The sequence below is a fragment of the Mobula birostris genome, chromosome X (genome assembly GCF_030028105.1).
Source record: "Mobula birostris isolate sMobBir1 chromosome X, sMobBir1.hap1, whole genome shotgun sequence".
NCBI classification, from domain to species: Eukaryota; Metazoa; Chordata; class Chondrichthyes; order Myliobatiformes; family Myliobatidae; genus Mobula; species Mobula birostris.
The window spans coordinates 12309862-12322249 of record NC_092402.1 but is presented as its reverse complement, the minus strand read 5'-3'; the positions used below and the strand labels follow the sequence as shown (position 1 = coordinate 12322249).

The following is a 12388-nucleotide window of genomic DNA, read 5'->3' as shown; positions in this document are numbered from 1 at the left end:
TCCTTGTTTTCTCTCTCCCTCCATTCTTGAAAAGTGGGACAACATTAGCCACCCTCCAATCCCCAGGAACTGATCCTGAATCTATAGAACTTTGGAAAATGATTACCAATGCGTCCACGATTTCTAAAGCCATCTCCTTAAGTACCCTGGGATGCAGACCATCAGGTCCCAGGGAATCATCAGCCTTCAGACCCAGCAGTCTATCCAACACCATTTCCTGCCTAATATAAATTTCCTTTAGTTTATCCATTACCCTAGGTCCTTTGGCCACTATTATATCTGGGAGATTGTTTATGTCTTCCCTCATGAAGACAGATCCAAAGTATCTGTTCAACTTGTCTGCCATTTCCTTGTTTCCCATAATAAGTATTAGCATATATTTGAGTAAATGATGTGAGTACATCAATGATTGCAAAATGGTGATCACAACAATGTGTTCAAATCGAGAATCATTATTGTCTATGCTTAATCAGTAAGTTTTGCTCTTTACTATTTTAGTAATTGTGTCAAAGCGATGAATGGAAATATGGCCCAAATTCACTGTGCAGCATCCTGCCAAACCACCACTGGGAAATCCACAAATGCACTGCATATGGTATAAAATGAATATGTGTGGCATGGCCAGTAAATATTGGCTTACCAGATTTTGTTCCAAGTACCTCAGGTCAACCACTATAGGTCTGAAATTCTTGTTCATGCAATATAGCAAGCACAGCAAGCAAGATGTATGCTCTTTTATGGGCTGTGAATTTGCCAGCAGGAGAGAACAGCATGTTGGCTTAGATAGTAGCTCTAGGCTGCTGATTCTGACAGATGTGTTTTCCATGCTTTGAGAGTTGGGGAAATTTTCAGTAATCTTCAGAAATATTCTTCAAAATTCCAAGCTTTTTTTAAAAACACATCTTGGGAGCAAACTCAAGCTAAAGCAATGCAAAACGTACTAAAATCTCTGGCTGTAATTGCACCCTTGGAAAGTTCATTTAACGTTGTTCTTCAAATGTTGAAGCAATGCATTCAGAATCAATATCTGTGATTGCAGGAGTGGTGGACACATCTGTGGTTGAATGAAGGCTTTGCATCCTGGATTGAATATTTGTGTGTGGATCACTGCTTCCCAGAATATGATATCTGGACCCAGTTTGTTTCTGCTGACTACACACGAGCACTGGAACTCGATGCTCTTGACAGCAGTCATCCAATTGAGGTAAGGTTACTTTTCTTTGTAGGTTTTCTGGAGATGCAGCAATGCTTTGATGTTGTATCCCACACCAAGCCTAAACCGGGTTTGAAGTTTGTCAAATGAACAATATTATTTGCCCTATGGCATTTATACTCTCTCCACCCACCCTCTGAGTGAAGAAGTTCCCCCTTAACTGTGCTTTTTGGAATAATCGCTCAAAATATTCATGGTATTTCTGTGTCTGACCAACATGTTATTGCATTTGTTACATTGATAGCTAAGAGGGCCATTTTGTTGAAGTGGAAGGATACATCAGCTCCCACTTTGTCACAATGGTTCTCTCAAGTGATGCTATGTCTTAGTTTGGAGAAAATTAGAAGTCGAACCTTTGAACCTTTATTTGATTTTGAGAAAAGATGGGGCTCATTTGCTTGTTATTATCATTTGAGCTAATTGATAGATTTTTTTCCGCATTCTAATTGTAAATTTTTTGGTATATTTTCTTTTCTTGCTGGCAGTTTGATGTTTATTTTTAGAAGCTTTTTGTATGACACATGGCTCTGGGGTTGTACACCTAATGGTTTTTTTTCTCACTCTTTCTGCTTAGAAGGTTTTTTTTGGTTATCGCAAATATTTTTCAATCTTTAAGATAATGTCTTTTTTGAGACATTGTAAGTGTCGTTACTTCAATGTACTCATGTTATTTCTTTTGTATAATATAACAATAAAAAGATTTGAAAAGAAAAAGAAGTTCCCCCTTCAACATTTTTCCTTTCCCCCTTAACTAAAGACCTCTAATTCTAGCCACAAACAAGAAAAAAATCTGCAGATGCTGGAAATCAAAGTATTACACACAAAATGTTGGAGGAACTCAGCAGGCCAGGCAGCATCTATGAAAAAGAGTAAACGTTCAATGTTTTGGGCCAAAACCCTTCATCAGGACTGGAAAAAGGAGATAAGGGAAGTCAGAGTAAGAAGGTAGGGAGAGGGGAGGAAGAAGTACAAGATAATAGGTGATAGGTGAAACTGGGAGAGGAGGAGGGGTGAAGTAAAGAGCTTGGGAAATGGATTGGTGAAAGAAGGAGGAATCTGATAGAGGACCGAAGGCCATAGAAGAAAGGGAAGGGGGAGGAACACGAGGGAAGTGATGGGCAGGTAAGGAGATAAGGTGAGAAAGGGGAATGGGAAATGGTGAAGGGAAGGGGGGTCAGTTACGGGAAGTTCAAGAAATCGATGCTCATGCCATCAGGTTGGAGGCTACCCAGATGGAATATAAGGTGTTGCTCCTCCAACCTGAGTGTGGCCTCATCGTGGCGGTATTGGAGGCCATTGATGTCAGAATAGGAAGTAGAATCAAATCTCCCCTCATTCACCAATTCTCTTGGGAATGAAATCTTAACCTATTCAGCCTTTCCCTATAAGTCAGCTCCTCGAGTCCCGGCAACATCTTTGAGGGAAATTTTATTTTTCTGTATTCTTTCTATCTTACTGATATTGTTTCTCTAGGTCGGTGACCAGAACTGTATGTAATATGCCAAATTAGGCGTATAGTCGGCCCTCCGTATCCGCGGGTTCTGCACCCGTGGATTCAACCGACCATGGATCGACAATATTCGGGGGGGAGAAAATTCCAAAAAGCAAAACTTGAATTTGCCGTGCACCAAGCACTACACTGAATCCACGCGAATGAAGTGATGTGTCGGCATACCCTGCTGTAGCCTCCTGCCATTTCACAGATCCTCAGTCTCTCTCCAGCACTCGTTGTTTGAGCATTGTTCGCCTTGCGTCTCGTTCATTCGCTTCTTGTATTGTGAGCGAGAGGAAGGAGGTTAAGGCTAGTAAGGGATGGCTGGCCAGCTATGTAAAGTGCTACAGCCTCAAGAACTTAAAGATCACAGGAGCATCGGCATCGGCTGATGCCGAGGCAGCATCAGTGTTCCCAGAAGAGCTACGATGGTTGTGTCTGTACTGAACATGTACAGACTTTTTTTTTCCTTGTCATTATTCCCTGAGCAGTACAGTATAACAACTATTTACATAGCACTTACATAGAAACATAGAAAATATGTGCAGGAGTAGGCCATTCGGCCCTTCGAGCCTGCACCGCCATTTATTATGATCATGGCTGATCATCCAACTCAGAACCCTGCCCCAGCCTTCCCTCCATACCCCCTGACCCCCGTAGCCACAAGGGCCATATCTAACTCCCTCTTAAATACAGCCAATGAACTGGCCTCAACTGCTTCCTGTGGCAGAGAATTCCACAGATTCACCACTCTCTGTGTGAAGAAGTTTTTCCTAATCTCGGTCCTAAAAGGCTTCCCCTTTATCCTCAAACTATGGCCCCTTGTTCTGGACTTCTCCAACATCGCATTGCATTAGGTATTATAAGTAATCTAGAGATGATTTAAAGTATACGGGAGCATGTGCGTAGGTTATCTGCAAATACTACGCCATTTAATATAAGGGACTTGAGCATCCATGGATTTGGTATCCGTGGGGGGGGGGTGTCCTGGAACCAATCCCCCGCGGATACCCAGTGACGACGGTATATTGTTCATACAACTTCAAAGGTACATTTAATGTCAGAGAAATGTATACAATATACATCCTGAAATACTACTACTTCACAACCATCCACGAAAACAGAGGAGTGCCCCAAAGAATGAATGACAGTTAAATGCTGGAATCCCAAAGCCCTCTCTCTCTCTTCTCCCCCCCCCCCACCCCCAGCTCATCCCTCCCACGCGTAAGCAGCAGCAAAGCAACAATCCCCCCTCGCCACCAGCAAAAGGCATCGGTACCCCCTATGGAGCACTCAAGTGTGCAGCAAAGCATCAATAATGACACAGACTTGCAGTACCCCTAAGACTACTCGTTCACCCAATATTCGACATACCACAGGCTCTCTCTCCCTAATAAGGGGGAAAAGAGGTATCTTCATATCACAATGAGAGGGGAGACATAACTAACAACTCGCTAATTTACGATGTTAAAAGTCTGTTGCATTGCTTTCTCTGAGCTCTGTGTCCAAAGAACTCGAGTCTCTGGGCACAGTCAGAGATTTTTTCGTCTCCCACGACATACCGACTTCCTGCAGAGGCACCGACCTCAAGTCAGCCTACCTCCAGGGCCACAAAATCCCGAAACTCCAAAGGCGAGCCAATCTCCTAGGACACGTCCTTGGCATATTGAATAAGGACCAGTCATGAGACCCCAAGAGCGGGTCCCATTCCTGCAAAGAACAGAAATTAGTGTGTAACTCCAGGTCAGGATCTTCAACGAAACCCTGAAAGGGAAAAATAGAGATATTAAACTTCAACATAACATCAGAAATTACTTTTCTATGTTAATTTCATGCTAATTTTGGCTGTAATTTTTTTGTGTCTTGAGTTCAACGGGCATGAATATCCATATAGTGTATAACTGATCATCTGCCAACCCAGATGGCAAACGCAATCTATTCAGTCTGCAGAATTATTGAGATTACAGTACTGTGCAAATCTCTTAGAGGACTACAACCTTGTCATAGGGGTTGGAGGCTTGCGCGCCTCAATGACCTGGAGAGCGACGTTGGCTGGAGTCAGGGCCTTGTGCTTTGGCTCTTGGTAGGGTCAACAGGTCAAAGGGTAGAGGTAAGACCAAGTGGTCCACTGATCCTGCAGGTTCAGCTCGGGGTTAACAACCCTGACTGGTCAAAAGCCAATTGTTATGGAAACAGCAGTGAAGAATCCTTCAGTACAGGCAGAGATGGAGGACCTTCATTGCTGCCCTAAGCACCAGTCATGTAGCAGGCAGTAAGTACTGGCCAAAAGTCTTAGGCACGTGTATATATAGCTTGGGTCCCTAAGGCTTTTGCACAGTACTGTGGTAATCTTATGTATTGCACTGTACTGCTGCCACAAAAAAAACAACAAACTTCTTGACGTGTGTGACGATAAACCTGATTTAATATGGGTCTCTATTGTGGACTGAGAGTAGAAAGGGGGCAAGGAGAAGGAAATCATGGTTGGGGAAGGGAGAGGGCAGGGTGCGAAAACAACCCCTCTGTAATGATTAATAAACCGATTGTATAGAATCAAGTATCCTTGCCCGGTGTCTCAGGGCTGGATGTGTCTGACCTGCCCTTGGCACTCCTCTGTCACCTGTCCCACACCCGTTCAGTGGCACTCCACTCCTTGCCATTCCCAACATCCTTTGCTCTCACTGGATTTACAAACCTGTACTCCGCTCCACATTGATAAATACAGTACTGTGCAAAGGTCTTGGGCACCCTAGCTATATATATGCCTACTCAGTTAGCGCCTTCGTGTCCTGTAAAAGTCCATACATAGCAGTTGGATATAAGAACCTGATACAATTCCTGGCCCATGGACATTGTAATGCTTTGATGTCCCGAAAATGTGCATCTCATATTCAGTGAGATAAAACCTGCTATACTTCAAGGCAAACTTTTGAAAATTATGCAAGGGAGCCTTCAACTAAAGAAGCCATCTAATAATGCTCATAAACACCAGATTCTGCAGGAACTCAGCAGGTCAGGCAGCATCTATGGAAAAGAAAGAGTTGAGGTTTTGGGCCCCAACCCTTGAATCAGTCCTGATGAGAGGTCTCAGCTTGAAACGTGGACTCATTATTCCTTTCCACAGATGAGTCCTGATGAAGGGTCTCAGCCTGGAATGTCTATTCTTTATTCCCTGCCATAGATCTGAGATCTGTGATCTGACTGATCTGAGTTCCCCCAGCATTTTGTGTCTGTAGTCTGATAATGCTTCCTGCTGTGTAATGTCAATGTAATTAGTTTAATTTTGACACAAATCCTCATGACAGGGAGTTGAATTTGAGAGAGACTTTTCCTGGCATGATTACATTTTTCTGCACCAATCACTTACGACAACAAAATTAGTACCTTTGCTGAAATAATAATTAGCTGCCTCACAGCCTGGAGACCAGGGAATTTAAAGGCAAAAGCGGCCAGTTTGTAATGGGTATCAATATTCTGCCAAAACACCATCTGAATCTTTGGAAATGCGTGATCGCTAATGAGTCAGCACTGGACTGAAGCTGTCGTTAAACTTTGCCTGTTAGATCATCCCTGTCGGTGGGGTTGGACTCTGAACTGATAATACAACCTACCTGACGAAGGGTCTCGGCCTGAAACGTCGACTGCACCTCTTCCAAGAGATGCTGCCTGGCCTGCTGTGTTCACCAGCAACTTTGATGTGTGTTAATACAACCTACAGACTCACTTTCAGGGACTCTTTACAGCTCATGTTCTCAGTTTTTTTAATTTGTGTGATTTGCCTTTTGCATATTGGTTGTTAGTCATTTTTTATGTATAGTTTTTCATAAGTTGAATTTTTTCCTGTAAATGCCTGCAAAAAAATTGAATCTCAAGGTAGTGTATGGTAACATGTATGTCTCTTTCTGAGGCCTCTGTAGATCAGAGTTAACCATGGATGTTGCTTCTTAGCTGTCTAGATATGCAAGCTGGGGCAGTACAATGCGGAGAGCAAGTTGTTGCCTATGCAGCACGCTCACCCTCTCCATGCAGCTGATGAATCTGAAGGAGCAGCAAAGACCGATAGTTTGGTACCAGCAGCGTCGCAGGAGTTGCCTGTCAGTGTTGAACTCAATGTCGGACTGCTTTAGGGACTCCAGCTCCAGATTCTTCCCTCTGGGTTTACTCCCAAAGCCTTACCTATGAGCTGCAAGGCTATGGAGGTTTGAGATCAGAATCTTCCTTCTGGATGAGCTGCCAACCATGACTAATGAGCCCCATCTGCCCGAAGAGACTAGTTCTAAGGTGCTAGTAACCCACCTTTGCCCCATCTCATGTCAGTAGAAATGGTTCCGCCAGGTTTAGCAGCTAAGTCCAGGAGCTTAACTTGGTTCTCAGGGGCTCTTTGAGGTGCACACCATTTAATAGGTTGTGGAGCTTATGCCCATTACCACCCCTGGTTATAACAACCTTAAGGAACCAGCATATATGTACCTTGATAATAAATTTACTTTGAATTTTGAATGCATCGGCATAAGAGATTAAATGATGACATTGTTGCTCAGTGTAGCTTGGGGGATGTTCACCTAGTCACCACCATTTCTGGGATATTGCTTCAACAAATGGAAAGGTTTTTAAGAAATTGTATATTTTTTCTTTGCATTCATGCAGTTATGTAGAGATCCTATTGGCACTCCTCAAGCAAATCATGGTGCAGGACTGAATCAACAAAGCACACTATCTTTACTCAAGTCAATTTACCATGATTTTGTTTCATATAAGACCACATTGCATTGGCAAATAATGCAGTTAATGTAACCTGTACTTCAACAAAATATGTCAGTTACCTCTATAAGCTACTTATCAGTTTTTTGTTCTCATTCTAAATTCCTAAGACACTCAGTAAAAGCATAGTCTTAAAAGAATTGCTGCAGCAACGTTTCTGGTGGGATTGTGTAGTTTACAAAAAGTAAATAAACACCAAAGAATTTGGAATGCAACTGTAAAAGTTGAATGTATGCTGAGAATGCTGACGTTCAGGCCAAGACCCCTCTGTGATCTCTGCTACACTCAGGTGGCGTGGTAGCGTCATGGTTTGCACAATGCTTTGCGGTACCAGTGACCCGGGCTCAGTTCCCACCACTGTATGTAAGGAGTTTGTACATTCTCCCAGTGACCACGTGAGTTTCCTCTAGGCACTCTATTTTCCTCCCACAGTCTAAAGATGTGTCGTTTGGTAGGCTAATTGGTCATTGTAAATGTAGTCGTCATTAGGCTAAGGTTAAATCAGGGGTTGCTGTTTGGTTATAAGGGCTGGATAGGCCTATTCTACACTGTATCTCAATAAGTAAATTATGAAAGGGCTCAGGCCAACACATTGACTGTTAATTTCTCTCCATAGATGTTGCCTGACTTGCTGAGATCCCCCAGCATTTTGTGTGGGCCGTTCTAGATTTCCAGCATCTGCTGAATCTTTTGTGATTAGCAAAACTTCAATTGTATCACAACCAGTATTTTATAAAGATTGAACATAATCTGACTTCATTGCAGAGTACTAACTACAGATGCCATGAAGGTTGGTGGTGTTGTAGGTAGTGTAGAAGGTTGTCATAGGTTACAACGGGACATTGAGGTGATGCAGGACTGTAAAAAGGCAGATGGAAAGTGAAGAGATACACTTTGGACGATTGAACTTGAAGGCAGAGTATTAGGTTAATGGTAGCATTCTTAGCAGTGTTGTGGAGGAACAAGAGTTGTCTTGAGGTCCACATCCGTAGATTCTCTTGAAGTTGCCACACAAGTTAATACGGTGGTTCAGAAGGCATATGAGTTGTTGGCCTTCATTAGTCATAGGGTAATGTTGCTGCCTTATAAAACTTTGGCTAGACCTCACTTGGAGTATTGTGTTAAGTTCAGGTAGTCTCATTATAGGAAAGATGTGGAAGCTTTAGACGGTGCAGAGAAGATTTACCAGGATGCTGCCTGGATTAGAGAGGGTGTCCTATAAGGATAGGTGGAGTGAGCTAGGGCTTTTTCTTTGGAGTGAAGGAGGATGAAAAGCGACTTGATAGAGGTATACAGAGGTGGAGAGTTCTTAGCAGTGTGAAGGAACAGAGGGGTCCATAGATCCCTTGTTGAAAGGATAGTTAAGAAAGCATATGGTGTTTTGGCATTTGTTAGTCAGGAGATGAGTTCAAAAGCTGCGAGGTAATGTTGCAGCTCTATAAAACCCTGGTTAGACCACACTTGGAATATTGTGTTAAGTTCTGGTCACATAATAGAAAGGATACTGAAGCTTTAGAGAGTGTGGAGGAGATTTTACCAAGATGCTGCCGAGAGGGGGAGGGAAACCAGGGAGTTATAGACCGGTTAGCCTGACATCGGTGGTGGGGAAAATGCTAGAGTCAGTTATCAAAGATGTGATAACAGCACATTTAGAAAGCGGTGAAATCATCGGACAAAGTCAGCATGGATTTGTGAAAGGAAAATCATGTCTGACGAATCTCACAGAATTTTTTGAGGATGTAACTAGTAGAGTGGATAGGGGAGAACTGGTGGATGTGATATATTTGGATTTTCAAAAGGCTTTTGACAAGGTCCCACACGGGAGATTAGTGTGCAAACTTAAAGCACACGGTATTGGGGTGAAGGTATTGATGCGGATAGAGAATTGGTTGGCAGACAGGAAGCAAAGAGTGGGAATAAACGGGACCTTTTCAGAATGGCAGGCAATGCTGGGACCCCAGTTGTTTACAATATATATTAACGACTTAGATGAGGGAATTAAATGCAGCATCTCCAAGTTTGCGGATGACACGAAGCTGGGCGGCAGTGTTAGCTGTGAGGAGGATGCTAAGAGGATGCAGGGTGACTTGGATAGGTTAGGTGAGTGGGCAAATTCATGGCAGATGCAATTTAATGTGGATAAATGTGAGGTTATCCACTTTGGTGGCAAAAACAGGAAAACAGATTATTATCTGAATGGTGGTGGATTAGGAAAAGGGGAGGTGCAACGAGACCTGGGTGTCATTATACACCAGTCATTGAAAGTGGGCATGCAGGTACAGCAGGCGGTGAAAAAGGCGAATGGTATGCTGGCATTCATAGCAAGAGGATTCGAGTACAGGAGCAGGGAGGTACTACTGCAGTTGTACAAGGCCTTGGTGAGACCACACCTGGAGTATTGTGTACAGTTTTGGTGCCCTAATCTGAGGAAAGACATCCTTGCTATAAAGGGAGTACAAAGAAGGTTCACCAGATTGATTCCTGGGATGGCAGGACTTTCATATGATGAAAGACTGGATCGACTAGGCTTATACTCGATGGAATTTAGAAGATTGAGGGGGGATCTTATTGAAACATATAAAATCCTAAAGGGATTGGACAGGCTAAATGCAGGAAGATTGTTCCTGATGTCGGGGAAGTCCAGAATGAGGGGTCACAGTTTGAGGATAAAAGGGAAGCCTTTTAGGACTGAGATGAGGAAAAACTTCCTCACACAGAGAGTGGTGAATCTGTGGAATTCTCTGCCACAGGAAACAGTTGAGGCCAGTTCATTGGCTATATTTAAGAGGGAGTTAGATATGGCCCTTGTGGCTAAAGGGATCAGGGGGTATGGGGGGAAGGCTGGTACAGGGTTCTGGGTTGGGTGATCAGCCATGATCGTATTGAATGGCGGTGCAGGCTCAAAGGGCCGATTGGCCTACTCCACCTATTTTCTATGTTTCTATTAGAGAGTATGTCTTGTGTGGAAAGGTTAACTGAGCCAGGGCCTTTCTATTTGGAGCAGAGGATGAGAGGTGATTTGATAGAGGTGTACAAGAGGCATTGATAGAGTAGACAGCCAGCACCTTTTTTTCCACAGGGCAGCAGTGCATAATACAGGGCATAATTTTAAGGTGATTAGAGCAACGTATAGGGAGAATGTCAGATAGTTTTTTTTTCTTTTTATAGAGTGGTGGTTGCATGGTACTCACTGTCAGGGGTGGTGGTAGAGGAAGATACATTAAGGACATGTAAGAGACTCGTAGATAGGCACATGGATGAAAGGAAAATGGAGGGCTCTAGGAAGAAAGGGTAAGATTGATCTTGGAGTAAGTTAAAAGGTCAGCACATTGAGGGCTGAAGAGCCTGCACTGTGCTGTACTGTTCCATATCCTACATTTGCTTTTGTATTCTGTGCCTCAGTTTATGAACTTCAAAATACCATATCCATTGCTAACAACCATAGGTGATGATGCATTCTAACATTTTCAAAGATTTGTGCTCATCCACTCGATCACTTCTGTTTCCGCACTTTACAACTGACTATATTGCCCTTAACGACTACTACATTCTCTGCATTAAGTTCCATCTGCCTCTTATTTGCCCATTTTTGACAACCTATAGAAATCATCTTGAGTCTATTGCTTTTTCCTGCACCTACAAGCTTAATGTCATCTTCAGATTTTAAATTTTTGCCATGTACTAAATCATCCACATCTCTTTGGCATCTTTACTGGGAGCTCCTCTTCCCTTTTTGTTTTCTAAGATTAGCAGACAAGAATTTAATCCCATTATTAAACATACATTAAGAATTTGGTTTCAGTTTCGTAGATTTTTTTTGAGTTAAATAATTTTATTCTTTCTAGTAATATCCATCTCAATTTCTTTTAAACCATCAATTTTGGATCAGGTCTTTTTAATTTGGAAAACCAGGGGAATAATAACTTTTTCAGATTTGTTTTGAGGGGACTGCTTAATGTCTTTTTCTCAATTGGTGGATAAATATGATTTATCTAATGTACAGTTTTTTAGATATTTACAAATTAGGAATTTTTTACATGGTTTGTTGTCAAATTACCCTTCTGCTTATCCACCTAATATGACAGATGCTTCCTTTCAGTTTAAACCATTTCAAAAAGGGTTGATAGCTATAATCTGTAAATGGTTAGTGAACTCATGAATGATACCTAATGATAAAATTAAACCCTCGTGGGAATCGGAACTTCAAGAGTCATTTTCAGATAATCAATGGAGTAAAATTTTTCATTCCGTTAATAGCTCATCTATTTATGCCCGTCATTCTTTCATACAGTTCAAGGTAGTGCATCAGGCCCATATGTCAAAGGATAAACTAGCACGTGTTTTCTCCAACATTAATCCTATTTGTGACAGATGTAATACTGAGCTGGCCACTTTAACTCATATGTATTGGTCTTGTATAAAGCTAGATAATTTTTGGAGAGATGTTTTTTAAAATACTATCTTTTACTAAAATGAAGAGCAGTGGTACCAGCACATTACAACTGCTATGTCCAAGGCTCTGCAGGTTTCTGGCTATTCCCATTTGTGGTAAGTTTCAGGAGCTAACTGAAGTCATTGATGAATATGAAGCCAGAAAAAAAAACAAAGAATCAGGAATGCTAAAGTGTCCGTGAAATGTCCTTGGTGAGTAGAATTAAGGAAAATCCCAAGGCGCTTTATACATACATTTGAAAACAAGAAGATAGCTAGGGGAGAGCGTTGGACCACTCAAGGATAAAGAAGGATACTAAATAAATATTTTGCATTGATATTCATCAAGTAGGAGGATTTGGAAGGTGGTGAGATCAGAGAGGCATTTGTTAATGTCAGGGAGTGGCATTGGGTCTGTTGAAGAACATTTAAGGTGGATAAATCCTCAGGACCTGATGGGATCCAACCCAGGTTATTGAGAGGCACAAGTG

General features: G+C 42.3%; 1 protein-coding gene across 2 annotated transcripts in view; it reads left to right on the top strand.

The window, feature by feature from the left end:
- The window catches only part of npepps (aminopeptidase puromycin sensitive), a 294931-nt gene that overhangs the window by 135796 nt on the left and 146747 nt on the right, over positions 1-12388 (top strand). For both annotated transcript variants that reach the window (XR_011883929.1, XM_072249568.1), the window contains exon 10: positions 1040-1204. Coding sequence is in view for 1 of the 2 variants with exons in the window: in XM_072249568.1 (XP_072105669.1) it covers positions 1040-1204 (165 nt within the window). In the remaining variant the exon portion in view is untranslated. The remainder of the gene's footprint in view (positions 1-1039; positions 1205-12388) is intronic.